Source organism: Neomonachus schauinslandi, chromosome 7 (assembly GCF_002201575.2).
Source record: "Neomonachus schauinslandi chromosome 7, ASM220157v2, whole genome shotgun sequence".
In the NCBI taxonomy this organism is placed as follows: Eukaryota; Metazoa; Chordata; class Mammalia; order Carnivora; family Phocidae; genus Neomonachus; species Neomonachus schauinslandi.
The window spans coordinates 23230539-23253091 of NC_058409.1; the positions used below are offsets into that span (position 1 = coordinate 23230539).

At 38.3% G+C, this 22553-nt stretch overlaps 1 protein-coding gene across 5 annotated transcripts in view; it reads right to left on the reverse strand.

Annotated features, from left to right (window-relative positions):
- The window catches only part of RAPGEF6 (Rap guanine nucleotide exchange factor 6), a 198932-nt gene that overhangs the window by 154466 nt on the left and 21913 nt on the right, over positions 1–22553 (reverse strand). For all 5 annotated transcript variants that reach the window (XM_044917076.1, XM_044917078.1, XM_044917077.1 and 2 more), the window contains exons 2-4: positions 22453–22523; positions 20954–21010; positions 16515–16598 (exon numbers count right to left, since the gene is read on the reverse strand). In XM_044917076.1, coding sequence (XP_044773011.1) covers positions 16515–16598; positions 20954–21010; positions 22453–22523 — 212 coding nt within the window. The remainder of the gene's footprint in view (positions 1–16514; positions 16599–20953; positions 21011–22452; positions 22524–22553) is intronic.

Consider the following 22553-nt stretch of genomic DNA (forward strand, 5'->3'; position numbering starts at 1 on the left):
AGAAAACGAAAATGCGGGCGCCTGGGTGGCTCAGTTGGTTAAGCGACTGCCTTCGGCTCAGGTCATGATCCTGGAGTCCCTGGATCGAGTCCCGCATCGGGCTCTCTGCTCGGCAGGGTGCCTGCTTCTCCCTCTGACCCTCCCCCCTCTCATGTGCTCTCTCTCTCTCATTCTCTCTGTCTCAAATAAATAAATAAAATCTTTAAAAAAAAAAAAAAAGAAAACGAAAATGCAAGCCAAAAATGAAATAAAATGTATGCAAAATCTGTCACCTTGTATCATGAATGTATTAAAGATTCCTACAAAAAAATTAAGACAACTCAACTTTAAAGCAGGCAAAAAAACTTTATACAGATACTTCACAAAAGAATACAGAGGAAGCAGCAACCAATAACACAAGAAAAAGTGCTAAATATCATTAAGCAGGAAAATTAAAATGCAAACTATTTCACAGTGACTAGAACAGCTAAACTAAAAGACTGACAATCACGTGTTGGTGACTGTGTAGGAAGAGAAACAGAACTCTTAGACACTGCTGGTGGGAGTTTAAAATGGTACAATGCTGTGGAAAGCAGTTTAGCAGTTTCTCATTAACAGTTTCTCTATTAAACTTCAAGACACACTATAAAGCTACTGTAATTACAACAGTGTGACATTCAAGCAGGGACAAACAAAATCTAATGTAACGGTTCAGGAGCCCAGAAAAAGGCACACATATGTGGGTATTTGTTTATTAAAAAAATGTGGCATTGAATGAGAACGGGAAAAGGATATATAGGAATCCATATGGAAAACTGTGCAACATTATCGTACTCAAAAATCCAGTATAAGTAGAATACAGACCTAAATGTGAAAGGAACACAAGGAAAGTTCTGGAAAGTAACAAAGAAAAATATCTTCATGACTTCAGGTACAGAAATATTTCTTAAGCAAAGAAGACAAAAAGAAAAAGACTGATCTACATTAGAATTAAGAACTTTCATTAATCCACAGGCACTACTAAGAGAATGAACAATACAAGACACAGGTAAAAAGTATTTGCAACAACAATAACCAAAGATTCTTATTCAGAATACATGGAGAATTTCTACGTCTCATTAACAAAGAGACAATGCATTAAAAAATGGGCACCAGATCTGAAGATACACTTGGAAATAAAAAGGTTATTCAAATAAAAATGCACTCATTCATCAATCAGTAATATGCAAATCAAAATTATAGGAGGTACAGAAACTCAACAGAGTAACTGAAATTCAGCAGTCAAAACAAATAAAAACCCCAACAATACTAAATGTTGGTAAGGATATGGAACAACAAATTCTCATCTCATTCTCAAATGCTGGTGAGTGTGTAAAATAGTACATCCACTTTAGAGTATAACTTGCAATCAACAATATATGAATACTGTTCATATGAATACAGGCACATCCGGAGAGCCAACAATTCTCTGCTACATAAATGCATGCCCATGTGCATCTGATGTGCAAGAATGTTCACAGCTGCTTTACTTGTAATAGCCCTCAACTATACAAACAATGTAATACTAATAAAGAAAGAAGTAACTCTAATTACATGGATGAATCTCATTAACAGTGGGCCAAAGAAGCTACACACAGAAGAATATTGTATGATTACACTCATATCAAGTTCAAAAGTGAACAAAACCAAACTACAGTGTTTAGGTGTGCATATAGTCAGGCTAAAACTACAGGTATTAAAGACTAATTAAATTTTTAAAAATGTTATCTTTGGTGGGGAAGGGGGAAGTAGGAAATCCAATTTGAGAAAAGACTGCAGGCTGCCTCCAGGGTGTTGATAATGTCCAACTTCTTGATCTGGGTAGTAATTAGGCAAATGTTTAATCTATAATAACTCACTGATATGCACATTTGGGTTATCTCCACTTTACCCATATGTTGCACAATAAAAGAGTTAAAACCAAGGAACAGTGTTCCTGTTTGGGTCAGAAATATGGAAAAAAAAAAAAAAAAGAATTTCTTTTTCACTTTATGTACTTAAAAAAATCTGACGAAGAGATTAATAAAAGTGGTTAGTCATCTATATAGATAGGTTAAATGGTATGGATGACAATACTTCTGAATGGTACAAATTTACTTGTCAAAAGTTCTTTTAAAAAATACATCCGTAAAAAAAGAACAAAGCTATGTACAGTGCTATTTAAAGAGGATAACCTTAACAACCCCAAGACTAGCAGAGTGGGTGACACACGTAAGCACTCCATGTTTACTAAATCAATTAATGCCCCAGTACTGGAGAGATTCTCTCTGACTTCAATGTCTGCTCCCTTCTTCTTTGCCTAGCTAATCCTGCTTATCTGCAGAATCCATTTCCACAACTGCCTCACAAAATAAGCTTTCTTTCCATGTCAAACAGCAGTGTGGCCCTTTTCAAACAAAAGAGTCAGCCCAATCCAAAGTAAATCAGTCTTTTTTGTCTTAATGGTACTGTCTTATAAAAAGATAATACTTGCTCCATAAATTAATGTTTGAATGAATAAATGAATACATGCATTGTTATTTTATTTGAAAATCATACACAATAAAGTCCTTGCTTTCTTGAGCTACAATTAGATTTTTACTGTGGCAATTAAAAAGTGAACTCAACTCCAGAAAAAGATGAAATTCATTTGAGAAGACATTTAAATTTCAGATTTGATTTATTACGTATCTACTTAGTTTTTAGTAAATTTTAAAAAATGTATTTTACTGATTTAAATTACATTAAAAATTTCAAATGGCCTGCCCTCCATAAAGTTTCTGGGGGTTTCATAATTTGGGACATGACAATATATCCCCACCAAGTTGGAATACAAGTTGCTGTACCCTCATGCCATCTACCACAAAAAGAGAGGCACAATGCTTGGTTAGTATTTTTGTATTCTAGAGATAACATACACTAAGTATGCTACTTTGACCCATATTCAGAATCACCCCCAAGGCTGCTAGCAAATTCAAGATGGAGTATAAGCCCCTGTACCATCTGGGCCTTAGGAACCAGCATATCCAGTGGTACCTTTAGTGTCCATGGCAAATACGGATGCTCTATAGAGCCTCTCCCAAACACTAATTTGAGAATGACAGTGTAAAGGTCTATGATTTCTCAAACATACCATCTTCTACAAATATCTATTTTACTTTTGAGAAACAAGTTCTGCCTTGCTACTGGGCCTTCGGAGATGCTGAATGCCTAACTACAGAACATCAGGTGACAATGTCGCCTGTACTTCCTATTATGAACTGCATAGTTAGCCACAACTGTTGGGCAGGGACAGTAGCAATCTGTGTAAGAGGCTGAGTTTACCCAGGAGCAGACAGGTATTTATTTATTTATTTATTTATTTTTAAAGATTTACTTATTTGAGAGAGAGAATGAGAGACACAGAGAGCATGAGAGGGGGGAGGGTCAGAGGGAGAAGCAGACTCCCTGCTGAGCAGGGAGCCTGATGCGGGACTCTATCCTGGGACTCCCAGGATCATGACCTGAGCCGAAGGCAGTCGCTTAACCAATTGAGCCACCCAGGCGCCCCCAGGAGCAGATAGGTAGATCAGACTCCTTGAACATCAACTCCTACTAGAGTGCCTCCTCTACCTCAATCCATGCCTATGCCCACCTGGGCAGTTCCTTATGACCGGCTGACTGAGGAAGAAAAACCTTGAGCCTATTTCAAACAGTGAGTCTGCACAGTATGCTGGTACCATCCAAAAGTGGATGGCCCACAGGTCACTCAGGGGTGACCATGAAAGAAGGTGGCAAAGGAAAATCCTCCTAGGGAATAGAACTTCACAGTACACTGAGATGTCCATTTTGTCTGGACTGAGAGATGGCCGGAATTACTGACTGAAACAGATTCACGGACAGTTACTAATGGTGTGGTTGAATGCTCAGGGATCTGGAACGAACAGGATTGGAAGACTGCTAATGAGAAATCTGGGAAGAGGTTTACGGAAGCACTTCTTTCAGAATGGGCACAGACTTTGAAGATACCTGTGTCTCATATGAGTGCCTCAAGGGCATGCTCTGTGAAGGAGGCTTTTAATCATAAGGTGAACAAAATGAAATGCCCTACTATGGAAGTGAATCAAACTCTTCCTCCAGCTACACCAGTGCTTGTTCAATGGGCCCATGAATGAAGCGGCCATGGTGGCAGAGACAGAATATGCAGCGGCTCAACTGCTAATGCTACTGTTGGGAACCTAGCCTGCGAACATCAGAGATCAACGCTGAGACTCTGATATGGCACCATTCCTTGGGGGGACCAGTCACCTGGAGGCAGATTACTTACAATGGATTTTTTCTGTCGTGGAGGACAGTGCCTCTTCTCACTGATATACCTAGTAAGTCGTTCACAGAATTTTTGATTCCCATCCAAAAAACTCTGAGCTCTGCTGGTTTTGAGACTTAGTGCCCAATGGAAGATTGCTTCTACCAGGAAACACAACTGTTCCACTGAATTAAATACTTCCACCTGGCCGCTGAACCAACAGGCAGGGAGAGGGGTTACTTACTCTAAGGGCCTGAGTGATTGATTCCAATCATAAGGGGAAATTGAGTTGCTGCACAAAATGAGGGCCAAGAGGACTACATCTGAAGCCCAGGAGATTCACTTAGACTTCTCATTATACTTCCAGGTCTACTATTCAAAGTTAATGGAAAACTGCCACCACCACAACCACAGGACATTTAAGGACCCTTCAGAAATCAAAGTTTTGTTCACATCATCAGCAGAGAACTCAGGACAGATGAAAGGCTGGCTTAGGGCAAAAGTATTTGAATGGGGAGTGAAAGAAGGAAGCCAGAGGTACCAACTACGACCTTGTGACCAATCGTAGCAACAAGGAATATAGGAGCTTTACAGATTTTTCCTTCGTTTATTGTATATATTATGTCTAAATCTGTGTAAATGTTAACCATTTCCTTCGTCCCTCTCTTCCCTATATTTACTTTATATATAATTTGTTGGAAGTAAACTTTACAAGGTAGTCTTTAGATAGCAGAATATTCAGAAGCACTGTGATAAAGTATGTAATTCATATAGCCAGCAATGACTATTAGGATTGTACCTCTCATTATTTTGGGGAGAGGGTAAGAAATTCTTCACTTGTATGAAAGACAGCTTTATCTTGTAAGGTATAAACAGAATTCTTTTGCTGTTGGATGGAAGTTCAAACATGTTTAGAAGCACTGATATGGAAGCTAAGTAGCCAAGGAAGTGGACTGTGCCAATTACTGACTGCCTTTCAATTGCAAATATATATATATATATATATATATATATATATATATTAAGATTTATTTATTTATTTTAGAGAGTGAGAGCCCAGGCACATGTAAGTGGTGGGAGGGGCAAAGGGAGAGAGACAGTCCCAGGCAGACTCCCCTCTGAGCTCAGAGCCCTATTCGGGGCTCCATCTCACAACCCTGAGATTATGACCTGAACTGAAATCAAGAGTCAGACACTTTAACCAACTGAGCCACCCAGGCGCCCCTATTCACTCTCAGTTTCAAATCTACTTTGTAATAAAGGGTCTAGACTCAAGTCAATGTTCTCCTTCTGCCTGCCAAAAATTTAAAGTTCTGTCAGTAGAGAGTGGTAGTAGAACAATGCAATAGAAAAATTGTCTTTGGGGGAGGGGGGAAGGGTGTGTGTGTGTGTGTGTCAGTCAGTCAGTCAGTCAGTCAAATCCCCAACCTCAGGGCCTAACCACACCCGAGCAGGGGGAGGGGAGGTTCTCTTGTCATTCCTGCTCAGCAGTTCCCTCCCTGTCAGCCTTGACCCTGTGACTGTGTACCAGATCTGGTGCAAGGCAACCCAGTGAATTTCTCCAGTATCTACTGGGCTACAGCTAACACATTTCCAACAAGCTCTAAGATCCAGGTTTGGGGAGAGAGTCCCCCTTTCAGGTTTGTTCTTTCCTTACCTTTTCTCCCTTAGCTCCTTTATCCTTCTCAATGCCTAATTTCTTAAAAAAAAAATTCTTTACAGTCCTTGTTCAAATTACTGTGTGGTTTCTGTCTCTTGATGATAAGAGGAATAAATATTTTCTAAAGATTTTTAAAATTTATTTGGGGGAGAGAGAGATTGAGAAGGCATAAGCACAAAAGGGGGGAGGGGCAGAGGGAGAGGCAGAATCCCCGATGGGGAAGGAGCCTCATGCAGAGCTCAATCCCAGGATCCTGAGATCATGATCTGAGCTGAAGGGAGATGCTTAACCAACTGAGCCACCCAGGTGCCCCGATAAGGGGAATAAATATTTTTACATCTAGGGGAGGAGCAAGATGGCGGAGGAGTAGGAGACCTGGATTTTGTCTGGTCCCAGGAATTCAGCTAAAAAGGGATCAAACCATTCTAAAAACCTACGAACTCAACAGGAGATGGAAGAAAAGAATAGCAACAACTCTCTGAACAGAAAAGCGACCACATTCTGGAAGGCAGGATGTGCGGAGAAGTGAACCCGAGGTAATATTCGGGAAGATAGACGGCGTGGTGGGGGTGGGCTCCGTCAGCCAATACCGGCAAGTGATAGAGCAGCGGAGCATAAAATCGGTACTTGTAGAAGCCTGCTCCTCTGAGGGACGTCACTCCAGTGGGTAAGCAGGGAATGGAACCCTCGCGGGACAGTGTGGTCTCAGGATCCTCGGGGTCACAGAAAGACCAGGGGTGCCTGAGTGCGGCAGAGCTCCCAGGTATCGGAGCGGGGAAGCCGGCTGCAGAGACGGAGCCAAGGAGCAGGCTCTCAGTTCCGGATGGCCATAAACCGTGATCCACGGCACAGTCGGGCCACTGCTCTTCCAGCAGGGACCCAACAAGTGGCAGATCTGTGAAGACTCCCCTTCCTCCCCGGGGGGAAGCAGTGCGGGAGCGCACCGCAGGGATCTGCTGGGTTTGGAGATTCCACATGGTGTTGGGCGCCAGAGAAAGAAATGCTCAGTCACGGGCCAGGTGAGCACAGACTGTGGCCGGAGACCGGGGAGATGGGAGTGACTGACTGCTTTTCTCTGGGGGCTCACTGAGGAGCAGGGCCCCGAGTTCTCGGCTCCTCTGGGTGGAGATTAAAGGCCGCCATTTTCACTCTTGTCCTCCAACGCTGCATGTAAAGCTTGCAGGGAACAAAAGCTCCCGAAAGCAAACCCGAGCAGGTAACTTACCCCAGACCCGCAAGGGCGGGGCGATTCTGCCTCAGGCAAAGACACTTGGGAAACACGGATATAGGCCCCTCCCCCAGAAGATCAGCAAGAACAGCCAGCCAAGACCAAGTTTACGGATTACCGAGAACGGCAGAACTCCAGCACTAGGGGAATACTGCACATAGAATTCATGGCTTTCCCCCCCATGATTACTTAGTCTTTAAAAGTTAATTTTTTTTAACTTTCTTTTTTATTTTTTTTGAATTTTTCTTTTTCCCCATTTTCAACCAACATTTTATCATTCCCTTTTATTTTTTATTTTTTTTAAAGATTTTATTTATTTATTTGAGAGAGAGAGACACAGCGAGAGAGGAAACACAAGCTGGGGGAGAGGGAGAGGGAGAAGCAGGCTTCCCGCTGAGCAGGGAGCCCGATGCGGGGCTCGATCCCAGGACCCTGGGATCATGACCTGAGCCTAAGGCAGACGCTTAACGACAGAGCCAACCAGGCGCCCCTATCATTCCCTTTTTTAAAAAACCTTTTTTATTTTTAATTTTTAGAGTCATATTCTATCCCTTCACAGAAGTTAACCTTATTTTTGGTATATGTATATAAGCTGTTCTCTCTTTAAAATTTTGGGATACAGTTTCTTCTAACAGACCAAAATATACCCTAAATGTCTAGTGTATGGCTTTGTTCTAGTCTCCTGCCTAATCACATTCTTTTTTTTTTTTAAATCCTCTTTTTCAACCAACTTATCAATTCCTTTTATAAAATCTTCTATAATTTTCATCTTTACAGTCATATTCCATCCCTTCATCATATTAACCCTTATTTTTGTACATATATAAGTTTTCTTTCTTTAAAATTTTTGGAGGCACTTTCTTCTAACAGACCAAAATACGCTCAAAATCTAGTGTGTGGCACTAATGCACCAGCCTGATTATATTTGATCATATTCTGTTTTGTTTTTATTCTTATCTTTTTTTTCTTTTTTCTTTCTTTCCCTTTCTTTTCCCCCAGTTTCAGGTCTTTTCTGATTTGTTTAGTGTGTATTTTCTGGGGATGTTGTTACCCTGTTAGCATTTTGTTCTCTCATTCATCTATTCTCCTCTGGACAAAATGACAAGACGGAAAAAAAATCAACTCAAAAAAAAAAGAACAAGAGACAGTACCGACTGCCAGAAACCTACCTAATCAATATGGACATTAGTAAAATGTCAGAACTTGAGCTCAGAATGATAATTTTAAAGATACTTGCTGGACTCGAAAAAAGCATGGAAGATATTAGAGAAACCCTTTCTGGAGAAATATAAGAACTAAAATCGAACAAAGTCGAAATCAAAAGGGCTATTGATGAGGTGCAATAAAAAATGGAGGCTCTAACATGCAGAAGAATGAAACTCGACTATTCTCTAACACCATTCACAAAGATAAACTCAAAGTGGATGAAAGACCTCAATGTGAGACAGGAATCCATCAAAATCCTAGAGGAGAACATAGGCAGTAACCTCTTTGACATCGCCCACAGCAACTTCTTTCAAGATACATCTCCAAAAGCTAGTGAAACAAAAGCAAAAATGAACTTTTGGGACTTCATCAAGATAAAAAGCTTCTGCACAGCAAAGGAAACAGTCAACAAAACAAAGAGGCAACCCACAGAATGGGAGAAGATATTTGCAAATGACACTACAGATAAAGGGCTGGTATCCAAGATCTATAAAGAACTTCTCAAACTCAACACCCAAAAAACAAATATTCAAGTCAAAAAGTGGGCAGAAAATATGAAAAGACACTTCTCTGAAGACGACATACAAATGGCTAACAGACACATGAAAAAATGTTCATCATCATTAGCCATCAGGGAAATCCAAATCAAAACCACACTGAGATACCACCTTACACCAGTTAGAATGGCAAAAATGGACAGGGAGAGAAACAACAAATGTTGGAGAGGTTGTGGAGAAAGGGGAACCCTCTTACACTGTTGGTGGGAATGCAAGTTGGTACAGCCACTTTGGAAAACAGTGTGGAGGTTCCTCAAAAATTGAAAAATAGAGCTACCCTATGACCCAGCAATTGCACTACTGGGTATTTACCCCAAAGACACAGATGTAGTGAAAAGAAGGGCCATATGCACCCCAATGTTCATAGCAGCAATGTCCACAACAGCCGAACTGTGGAAAGAGCCGAGATGCCCTTCAACAGATGAATGGATAAAGAAGATGTGGTTCATATATACAATGAAATATTACTCAGCCATCAGAAAAGATGAATACCCAACTTTTACATCAACATGGATGGGACTGGAGGAGATTATGCTAAGTGAAATAAGCCAGGCAGAGAAAGTCAATTATCATATGGTTTCACTTATTTGTGGAACATAAGGAATAGCATGGAGGACATTAGGAGAAGGAAGGGAAAAATGGAGGGGGTGGGAATTGGAGGGAGAGATGAACCATGAGAGACTATGGACTCTGAGAAAGAAACAGGGCTTTAGAGGGAAGTGGGGAGGGGGGATTGGTTAGCCCGGTGATGGGTATTAAGGAGGGCACGTACTGCATGGAGCACTGGGTGTTATACGAAAACAATGGATCGTGGATCACCACATCAAAAACCAATGATGTACTGTATGGTGACTAACATAATAAAATTTAAAAAAAAAAAAAATGGAGGCTCTAACTACTAGGATAAATGGGGCAGAAGAGAGAATTAGTGATATAGAAGACCAAATGATGGAAAATAAAGAAGCTGAGAAAAAGAGAGATAAACAAATACTGGATCACAAGGGCAGAATTTGAGAGATAAGCAATACCTTAAGACGAAACAACATTAGAATAATTGGGATCCCAGAAGAAGAAGAAAGAGAGAGGGGCAGAAGATATACTGGAGTAAATTACAGCAGAGAACTTCCCTAATTTGGGGAAGGAAACAGGCATCAAAAGCCAGGAGGCACAGAGAACGCCTCTCAAAATCAATAAAAATAGGTCAATACCCCGACATCTAATAGTAAAACTTACGAGTCTCAGAGACAAAGAGAAAATCCTGAAAGCAGCTCAGGAGAAGAGATCTGTAACCTACAATGGTAGAAACATTAGATTGGCAACAGACCTATCCACAGAGACCTGGCAGACCAGAAAGGACTAGCATGATATATTCAGAACACGAAATGAGAAAAATATGCAACCAAGAATACTATATCCAGCGAGGCATCATTGAAAATAGAAGGAGAGATAAAGAGCTTCCAGGACAAACTAAAACTAAAGGAATTTGCAAACACGAAACCAGCTCTACAAGAAGTATTGAAAGGGGTCCGCTAAGCAAAGAGAGAGCCTAAAAGCAACATAGACCAGAAAGAAACACAGACAATACACAGTAAGTCACCTTACAGGCAATACAATGGCACTAAATTCCTATCTTTCAATAGTTACCCTGAATGTAAATGGGCTAAATGCCCCAATCAAAAGACACAGGCTATCAGATTGGATAAAAAAACAAGACCCATGGATATGCTGTCTGCAAGAGACTCATTTTAGATGCAAAGACACCTCCAGATTTAAAGCTAGGGGGTGGAAAACTATTTACCATGCTAATGGACATCAAAAGAAAGCTGGGGTGGCAATCCTTATATCAGACAGATTTTAAACCAAAAACTATAATAAGAGATGAGGAAGGACACTACATCATACTTAAAGGGTCTATCCAACAAGAAGATCTAACAATGGTAAATATCTATGCCCCTAACATGGGAGCAGCCAATTACATAAGCCAAATAACAAAAGCAAAGAAACACATCGACAACAATACAATAATAGTGGGGGACTTTAACACCAACCCTCACTGAAATGGACAGATCATCTAAGCAAAAGATCAACAAGGAAATAAAGACTTTAAATGACACACTGGGCCAAATGGACTTCACAGATATATTCAGAACATTCCATCCCAAAACAACAGAATACACACACATTCTTCTCTAGTGCCCATGGAACATTCTCCAGAACAGATCACATCCTAGGTCACAAATCAGGTCTCAACCGGTACCAAGATTGGGATCATTCCCTGCCTATTTTCAGACCACAATGCTTTGAAACTAGAGCTCAATCACAAAAGGAAAGTCGGAAAGAACTCAAATACATGGAGGCTAAAGAGCATCCTACTAAAGAATGAATGAGTCAACCAGGAAATTAAAGAAGAATTAAAAAAAATCATGGAAACCAATGAAAATGAAAACACAAATGTTCAAAATCTTTGGGATGCAGCAAAGGCGGTCCTAAAAGGAAAGTATATAGCAATACAAGCCTTTCTCAAGAAACAAGAAAGGTCTCAAGTACACAACCTAACCCTATACCTAAAGGAGCTGGAGAAAGAATAGCAAATAAAGCCTAAACCCAGCAGGAGAAGAGAAATAATAAAGATCAGAGCAGAAATCAATGAAATAGAAACCAAAAGAACAGTAGAACAGATCAACGAAACTAGGAGCTGGTTCTCTGGAAGAATTAAAAAGATTGATAAACCCCTGGCCAGACTTACCAAAAGAAAAGAGAAAGGACCCAAAAAAATAAAATCATGAATGAAAGAGATCACAACCAACACCAAAGAAATACAAACAATTATAAGAACATATTATGAGCAACTCTATGCCAGCAAATTAGATAATTTGGAAGAAATGGATGCATTCGTAGAGCTGTATCAACTACCAAAACTGAACCAGGAAGAAATAGAAAACCTGAACAGACCTATAACCACTAAGGAGATTGAAGCAGTCATCAAAAATCTCCCAACAAACAAGAGCCCAGGGCCAGATGGCTTCCCAGGGGAATTCTACCAAACATTTAAAGAAGAATTAATACCTATTCTTCTGAAACTGTTCCAAAAAATAGAAATGGAAGGAAAACTTCCAAACTCGTTTGATGAGGCCAGCATTACCCTGATCCCAAAACCAAAGACCCCATCAAAAAGGAGAATTACAGACCAATATCCTTAATGAACATGGATGCAAAAATTCTCATCAAAATACTAGCCAATAGGATCCAACAATACATTTAAAGGATTATTCACCACGAACAAGTGGGATTTGTTGCTGGGCTGCAAGGTTAGTTCAACATCCACAAATCAACGTGATACAATACATTTTTAATAAAAGAAAGAACAAGAACCATATGATCCTCTCAAGAGATGCAGAAAAGTATTTGACAAAGTACAGCATCCTTTCTTGATTAGAACTCTTCACAGTGTAGGGATAGGGGGTACATACCTCAATATCATAAAAGCCATCTATGAAAAACCCACAGTGAGTATCATTCTCAATGGGGAAAAACTGAGAGCTTTCCCCTAAGGTCAGGAACACGACAGGGATGTCCACTATCACCACTGCTATTCAACATAGTACTAGAAGTCCTAGCCTCAACAATCAGACCACACAAAGAAATAAAAGGCATCTGAATCAGCAAAGAAGTTGTCAAACTCTGTTTGCAGATAATATGATACTTTATGTGGAAAACCCAAAAGACTCCACCCCAAAACTGCTAGAACTGAAGAATTCAGTAAAGTGGCAGGATATAAAATCAATGCACAGAAATCAGTGGCATTTCTATACAACAACAAGACAGAAGAAAGAGAAATGAAGGAGTCGATCCCATTTACAATTGCACCCAAAACCATAAGATACTTAGGAATAAATCTAACCAAAGAGGCAAAGGATCTGTACTCAGAAAACTATAGAATACTCATGAAAGAAATTGAGGAAGACACAAAGAAATGGAAAAACGTTCCATGCTCATGGATTGGAAGAACAAATACTGTGAAAATGTCTAAGCTACTTAGATCAGTCTACACATTTAATGCAATCCCTATCAAAATACCATCACAACTTTTTTCAAAGAAATGGAACCAATAATCCTAAAATTTGTATGGAACCAGAAAAGACCCCAGAATAGCCAGAGGAATGTTGAAAAAGAAAAGCAAAGCTGGTGGCATCACAATTCCAGACTTCAAGCTCTATTACAAAGCTGTCATCAAGACAGTATGATACTGGCACAAAAACAGACACATCGATCAATGGAACAGAATAGAGAGCCCAGAAATGGACCCTTAACCGTATGGTCAACTAAACTTCGACAAAGCAGGAAAAGAATGTCCAATAGAAAAAAACAGTCTCTTCAACAAATGGTGTTGGGAAAACTGGACAGCCACATGCAGAAGAATGAAACTAGACCATTTCCTTATACCACACACAAAAACAGACTCAAAATGGGTGAAAGACCTCAATGTCAGACAGGAATCCATCAAAATCCTAGAGGAGAACACAGGCAGCAACCTCTTCGACCTCAGCCGCAGCAACTTCTTCCTAGACACATCGCCAAAGGCAAGGGAAGCAAGGGCAAAAATGAACTATTGGGTCTTCATCAAGATAAAAAGCTTTTGCAAAGCAAAAGAAACAGTCAACAAAACCAAAAGACAACCAACAGATTGGGAGAAGATATTTGCAAATGACCTATCAGATAAGGGCTAGTACCCAAAATCTATAAAGAACTTATCAAACCTAACACCCAGAGAACAAATAATCCAATCAAGAAATGGGCAAAAGACATGAACAGACATTCCTGCAAAGAAGACATCCAAATGGCCAACAGACACATGAAAAAGTGTTCAACGTCACTCAGCATCAAGGAAGTCCAAATCAAAACGTCCATGAGATACCACCTCACACCAGTCAGAATGGCTACAGTTAACAAGTCAGGAAATGACAGAGCTCGGGGAGGATGTGGAGAAAGGGGAAACCTCCTACACCGCTGGTGGGAATGCAAGCTGGTGCAACCACTATGGAGAACAGTATGGAGGCTCCTCAAAAAGTTGAAAACAGAGCTACCCTAGGACCCAGCAACTGCACTACTGGGTATTTACCCCAAACATACAAATGTAGTGATCCGAAGGGGCACATGAACCCCAATGTTTACAGCAGCAATGTCCACAATAGCCAAACTACGGAAAGAGACTCAATGTCCAACAACAGACGAATGGATAAGGAAGATGTAATACACACACACACACAATGAAACATTATGCAGCCATCAAAAAAATGAAATCTTGCCATTTGCAACGACATGGATGGAACCAGAGGGTATTATGCTAAGCTAAATAAGTCAATCAGAGAAAGACAAATATCCTATGATCACACTGTTAGGAGGAATTTGAGAAACAAGACAGAGGATCATAGGACAAGGGAGGGAAAAATCAAACAAGACGAAACAAGAGGGAGACAAACCATAAGAGACTCATAATCTCAGGAAACAAACTGAGGGTTGCTGGAGTGGAGGGGGGTGGGAGGGATGGGGTGGCTGGGTGATGGACATTGGGGAGGGTATGTGCTATGGTGAGCGTGGTGAATGGTGTAAGACTGATGAATCACAGACCCGTACCCCTGAAACAAATAATACATTTCATGTTAATTAAAAAAAAAAAATGAGATGACCCATACCATCTATCAAGTAGACTATACCCTGATATTGAAATTTAAGTTTTGCAACTAATAGCTGCAACTAAAAGCTTTAAAAGTCTAAAAGTCTCTTCTCAACATTATTGGAAATAAGTCAGTAAAAAATTATGTTTTGGGCGCCTGGGTGGCTCAGTTGGTTAAGCGACTGCCTTCGGCTCAGGTCATGATCCTGGAGTCCTGGGATCGAGTCCCGCATCGGGCTCCCGGCTCGGCGGGGAGCCTGCTTCTCCCTCTGACCCTATCCCCTCTCATGCTGTTTCTCTCTCTCTCTCTCAAATAAATAAATAAATAAAATCTTTAAAAAAAAAAAAATTGTTTTTACGTCACCAAATTTTAATATTAGTCCCCCCAAATCTTAATAATTGCTTAGAGAATAAATTCTTTATTTAAATTCAATTAATTAACATATAGTGTATTATTAGTTTCAGAGGTAGAGTTCAGTGATTCATCAGTTGCATACACCACCCAGTGCTCATTCTATCACGTGTCCTCCTCCATGCCCATCACCCAGTTACCCCACCTTGTCTCCCCTCCAGCAACCCTCAGTTTCTTTCCTACACTTAGGAGTCTATCATGGTTTGTCTCCCTCTCTGGTTTCATCTTGTTTTATTCTTCCCAGGTTTTTTTTTTTTTTTTTTACTAACCAGAATCATGCTGTATGTATTGTTCTTTGATGTGCTTATTGGAGATGTTCTCAGCCTAGCATACTCCTTTTATCCATTCTATATTCCATAGAAATAGATGTTTGGGTTGCTTCATTTTGCTGTTATAATTATGCCCACTTTTGTGCACAAACTTGAGCACAGGGGCTGGAATTTGAAAGAGTGTCAATTTGAGCCCTGGGCAATGTGAGGTGACGGCGTGTTGACTTGGCATTGAGCAGGTGGCAGGCCATGCATGCTGACTCAGGCAGGAGGGCAGCCAGACTGTCAATTTGGGACCCACAGGCCGATGGCATCGTGTGTGACAGGGACGTGGCTGGTTTTGCTTTTAACTTTTGTTTTTCTGGGAAACTCGATCTCTCCTTCTATTCTAAATGAAGGCCTTGCTGGATAGAGTATTCCTGGCTATAGATTTTTTTCCTTCTAGTGGTTGGAATTTCTCATGCCACTTTCTAGAAACTAAATTCTTGAAGAACACTACATGTGACCAACCACCCTTCTCTTGTTTTACCTAATAATTATGATGGTGATAATTAACAATTCCTTATAACAGTCAGGCACTCTTCTAAGATATATATGTATATAAAAAACTCATATATTCCTCAAAACTAGTCATGATTAGGTAATTTGCCCAAAAATAGTAGAACATTAGACATGAACTCATGTAGTCTGGCTCTCGACTGCCAATGTTTACAGTCTTCTGTTGAGAGCTTTGAGTGGTAGAGATTGCTAAAACTTCAGAGAGACACTTCAAATAGGTACTATTGTACTGATTTTACAAAGACACTAAAATTTGTACGAAGTCATACAACAGTAAGTGATAAATCAGGACTTTAATCTAGTTGCCTTACTCTAAAAACCCATTTCTTAACTATTAAAATAGATCACCCTCTCTATAACCACTAATAGTAGCAATAAATCCGAAAACCATCAGATAAATCAGATCAAATCTCATATAAAAATTAAGACCAAATAAAAGATACTATGTCACAATGTAAACTTAAAGATTACACTCTCAAAAATATGAATTGTCAGTTGTTTCCTAGTATTTCCAATAGTACCAGCAAGCAAGCACATTCATAAAATTTATCACCTATTGAGAGGAAATATACATCCTACATAAAACAGTTTAACATTAGAGATAAAATAAATAGTTGTAATATTAACTTTGCCTGCCACATATTCTAAAGCAGCAAATGTAAATGTACCTGCAAGGAGGCAAGACCATGGAGTCTTTCATAAGCACAGATCCAGAAAGCAGGATATACCAACATCTGGCAACAGTTTCTGAACTGTTAAAATAAGTAAAATTAATGAGTAAATACACACACGTATTCACATGTATATGACTCAAAATAATACATAACATGATTCAATACAAAGTACATAACATGAAATACATTCTAAAAACATTGAAGTCATTAAAATTTAATGGACTTTTGGGAAATACTGACTGTTGCCAAAGGTTTTATACAGACCATGTTCATATGGGAAAAAGTGTTATCACTACCTTAAGATACAGACTTCACAAGTATATGGTTATTAACTCAATTTTATTAATTATACCATTAGCTTCGCCTTCTTCATTTTTGTGTAGTGGATCATAACACCTGATGAAGATTAAAGCTTAAATATTGTACTACATCTGTATATCATAAAATCCTGTTTTGATAACTTTTATATATATTAAAGACTATTATTTGGAATTCACAAGTTCCTCAATGTTGTATCTTCACTGACAACTAGAATTTGAATCATGATCTATTTATTTCTTTTAAATTTTATTGACATAAACAAAATGCCTACCAAATCTTTCATTTTATGTGTGTTTGAAGGATAAAAGAATACCAGAGACAAGTTTATCAGCATTTTAGTTGAGTTAAATCTCTAATGGAAACCCAGAATCTTGTTAGTTGTTATTGTATAAACTAACCATTCTGTCTTTCAAATATCTTCATTTACCATACCTAAGGTTTTAATTAATTCCAATATGTAAAAGATTCTAGTATCTATAAAACAAATCATTTCTCTGACCTGGAGATTTTTATCTATCTAGATATCTACTTGACATGTCAACTTGAATATCTAAGAGAGAGAACTCAAACTCAACAAATTCAAAATCTACCTATCATTTCCTTCAAGCTTGTATCTTCTCTGGTATTCTCTGTATTCAATGAATACTGCCATCGTCCACCCAGAAACCTAGGCTTCTAAAAGATTCCACGTAGCACTCAGGGTAAGCTTTCTAGGTCAATCCTATTACCGACTATAAGAAGGAAAAATTGTCAACTTTCCAGTAGGTACGTTGTTATTATTATTTTTTTAAGATTTATTTGAGATAGAGACCACGCGCATGTGCGAGTGAACCGGGAGGACCAGGGGTTGGGAGGGAGGCAGAGGGGAGAGAGAAAGAATCCTCAAGCAGACTCTAGGCTGAGCACGGAGCCCAATCCCAGGACCCTGCGATCATGACCTGAGCCAAAATCAAGAGTCTGCCAGTTAACCAACTGAGCCACCCTGGTGCCCCTCCAGTAGGTACTTTTAAGTTCTTTTTTAGTATCTTCAAATTTTCACTGAGTTAAGACAAAAATGGCTGCACATCTCCTACTTAAGGTTCTTTGTTTAGAAATTCTACTTCCTTTTCCTTGTGAAATAGGACTTACAAAGTCAAGGAGGAATAAAATCAAACAATTTGCCAGAAATTAAGAGAGAAGAAAGCTGTTAAGTAGATACTACCACAAGCCTCCAATTTTTATCTCACTTAACTGAAGGGGTCACAAAGTTGTCAGTAAATTCTATTATAAATGTAGGAAAAGTCCTGAAGTTCACTCCCACCACAAAGAGAACCATGCCAGCCCATGAATAAGAAATTGTTCAGACCTTGCAAAAAAAATTCACTCTCAGAGCATGGTTTGACAAAGCATCTGGCTAAGTAAACCCAAGGAAAGTAAAATGCTTTCATGTGGGCCATTCCTTTTCTTTTCTCTGGGCAAGCAAACTCTAGCCCAGAGAAGGAAGGCATACTTAATCTTGTCAGATCTTATTCAAAGGCTTCAGATACTCCTAAGATAAAGACCAAAAAATCTTAAGATGGCCTCCACCTGCTTCTCCAGATTCCTCTCTTGCTGGTTCCTCTTCTTTCCTCATGGTGCTGGAACACACTGGTTTACTTTCCCTTTTTCTACCAGGCTGCTTCCCAGTTCAGATCAACCATACACACTCTCTTCTCTGCCTCCACCAATCTCTGAATTTAAACTCTTCATTAACTTCCACATTCTTTTTAAATTCTATTATTAACCAGATACAGATCTGTGTGACTCCTAATATTTTTAGAACAGTTCATTGAGGTATAATTTAAATACCATAAATTTACCCATTTTAAGTGCATAATTCAATTTTCATGAAATTTAAAAGAATTGTGCAAAGATCACCACAATCCAGTTTTAGAACACTTCTTTGTGTTCTTAACCAATAACATGCTCTGTCTCTATAGATGTGGCTTTCCTGGACAGTTCATATAAATGGGATCATGTAATAGATGGTGTTTCTTCCTTGCTTCTTCCACTTAGCATGTTTTTGAGGTTTATCCACGTTGCAGTATATATAAATGCTTTATTCCTTTTTTATTGCCAAATAGTATTCCACTATACAGATACATGACATTTTATTTATCCATTCATCAAAAATTTTGATCGTTCCCGGTTTTAGGCTGGAAATACAAATAGCACTACTAAGAAAATCTGTGTACAGTCTGTATGCGTATGTTTTCATTTCTCTAGTATAAATATGCAAAAGTGGAATTACTGGGTCACGTGGTAAAATTGTTTAACTTTTGGAGAAACTGCCACTGTTTCCTACAGTAACTCTATCATTTAACATCCACACCACCAACACAAGAGGATTCCAGTTGTTACCGTACTGGTGCCAATACTTGTTACTCTCTACATTTTTGACTGTGGCTATTCTAATGGCTGTAAAGTGACAGCTCATTAATTTTTGTATGTATTAATTTTGTATGATGTAAGGTAAGGGTCTAAATTAACTTTTTGCAAGTAAATACTCAATTAACCCAGCATCATTTGCTGAAAAAACTATGCTGTCCTCTCTGAAATGCTTTAGCACCTTCATCATAAATGAACTGTTCATCAGTGGTTCCTTTTTAATCCTCAATTGTGTTATACCCACACTACTGACAGATCTTAGCTGGAGGCCATCAAAAAAAAAAAAAAAAAAAAAAAACCAACTTCATAAATACAAGGGTTTACTTCTGGGCTCTCAATTCAGTTCCAATGATCTATTTATCTATTCTTTTCCTTGAGAGCACTTAAATATGTTTAACTTTTAACTTTCTCTACTCTACTCAATAATAATCTCAATAAAGACAAACACTATGCCTCCCCACCACTCTACACAAAGGTAAGCATAATGTATAGCAGACAAGCTTTTAATAATAAATGAATGGATCAACAAATGAATCAAGATAGGTATTAAAATCCTTATGAGTCCAGTTTAATGCTTTCAAAAAGTGATAAATATAATGGGCTGGTAATGAAACATGAAAGTTAATACCATCCCAATATGCCAGGTGTATCTATATAATAAAAGAGGTCATCGCTGCCAAAATTTTTAGAAGGAACATAGTTAAGAGTATTTTCATCATCTTGAGAAAGGTAAAGACTTTGTTTTTTAAGTAGAACACGAAAAGCACTCATCATCGCAAAAGAAAAACTGAGAAAGTTAGAAATTTCTCCTCTCCAAAGGATGCCTTTAATAGAGTAAAAAGGAAAACCACAAAGTGGGAGAAGATACATACAATGTAAGTATCCCAACAAAGGACATGGATACAGAATTCATAAATAAATTTCTACTAATCGAAATACTACAGATAACCCAATTAAAAAATGGTTAAAAACTCAAACCAGATTTCATAAAAAAGCTATCCAAATAGCCTACAAAAACATGAAAATCATTCATCATCATCAATAAGCGGGGAGATGTAAAATGAAATCACAGTGAGATAACAAGATGAAATATGTGAATCAGATTCTAATGTCAGATTCTCCTAAATTTGATCACACATTTCCAATAATTCTATTCCTAAGAATATGCCCAACAGTAATGACTATATAAGGGCACAAAAAGACATGAACAAAATGTTCACAGAAACTTTATTATTCACAATAGGAAAAAACTGGAAACAACCCTAGTATCTATCAAGAGTGGAAATGATAAATGAATTGTGTCATTTTCACACATACAGTAAAGCAGTGAAAAATAATTAATGCAAAAACATAGAAGAATCTTAGACATTTATCAAGTTAAAAAAAAAGCCTAACCAAACAATTTTTATCTATGTGGGGTTCAAAATGAGTTAAAACTCATCTATGGTGATGGAAGTCAGAACTGGATTACCTTTCCAAGAGAGGTGACTAGAGCCTCAGGAGAGCTGAAATGTTCTTTCTGTATGTTCACCTGGTTAAGTTACTAATACATACTATTTTATTTATTAAACTTTTTGTGCACTATTTCAGTTTATGAATATATTTCAATCTACTCTAAAGAAATTCCTTCCAAATAAATTTCAATGCTAAAAGTCAAAATTTAAACATTAAAGCTATTATTTTAAGCTAATTAAGGAAATACTTACCAAAAAAGAATTTGATTGCCACTGTATCTCTCATAGCGTGCTCTTGCAGACATTAATCTAACATATTAAAAAAAAGCCAAAAATTTAACAATTTTATCTTCAATTTTGTTTTAAAAATACTGTTATAGTTACTTCAATAGAAAATTATCATATCAAATAATACATTATATGTTAAAAAATAAATAAAAATAAAAAATAAAATTATCATATCTACCACTAACTTCACTTCTCCAAGAGTTTAGAAATATATACATCAAATGCAGTATTTTCAAAAACATCAACTGGATAATATTAAGAGGCAACAAATATAATACTATTATGTACATTTTATAACCTGCCAATGCATACTGAACAATGTTCCTTTTCTGTTATGGAAAAATACACATTTGTCTGATTCACCATTGATTCCTCCTGTTAAGAAATTACTGGCAAGGGGAAAAAAAGTTACTGACAGAGGCATACACACACACACGTATATATACATATATATGTGATTGCATTTATTTATTTTTTTTTTTTAAAGATTTTATTTATTTATTTGAGAGAGAGAGAATGAGAGAGAGCACATGAGAGGGGGGAGGGTCAGAGGGAGAAGCAGACTCCCTGCCGAGCAGGGAGCCCGATGCGGGACTCGATCCAGGGACTCCAGGATCATGACCTGAGCCGAAGGCAGTCGCTTAACCAACTGAGCCACCCAGGCGCCCATATGTGATTGCATTTAAAAATGCTTTTAGTATTACTAAATGCTCTAGTTTTCAGCTTTCTTCTTCTTCCAGACACATGCTGACATCTGAATTATGTTATACAGAAAAGAGAAAATAATAGGCCCTAACAATTATATTTTAGCAATCTGGTCTAGTCCCTAACCAGAAACTTAAAGAAGGGCCAGAAAAAGTAATGGATGATCTGGTTATGGAAGGAACCTACACTTTAATTAATGTTATGCAAAGTTACTACAGTAAACACTTTACAACACTTAAAAGTGTTTTTATAAATGTAATCACAATGACATAAGGTAGCAGGAAAGAAACCTCATTTTACAGAATAGGAAAACAGGGTTTGGAAAGTTTATGGGTCTTGTTCACAGGAGCTCATACCAGATCAGGAGTTGTGATCCTTGCACTTTAATACAACACTACATCATACCCTGTCCATCTTAAGCATCTGACATAATATCAAAAAGAATTACAGCAAGTTAGCAGTTTTGTTTTCACTGGCTGGCAAATACTGACCACTGTGTTTTGCTTCAGATATTCTCATGTAACCCTCAAAACACTGTAACAAAGATAATCTCATTGTCTTTATTTCATCGAAGATAAAACTGCAGTGTAGATGTTAAGATTTGCTCAAGGCCCCATGACTAAGGAAAACTGTGATGAGAAAATCCAAAGTCCTAAGCCTGTCCTACAAAAAGCCCCCAAATAATTTGGCCCCGTAATTATCCAAACCCATTTGAATAACTCCATCACAAAAGCTCTTAAACAGAGCATCACACTTACCTAAGCTGATGTTCTCTGAGATTTGATAGTATTTCCATTCCATGAAGATAAGAATAAATAGTATTTAAATCCTGGAGAACAGAAAAAAATTTAGATTTTTC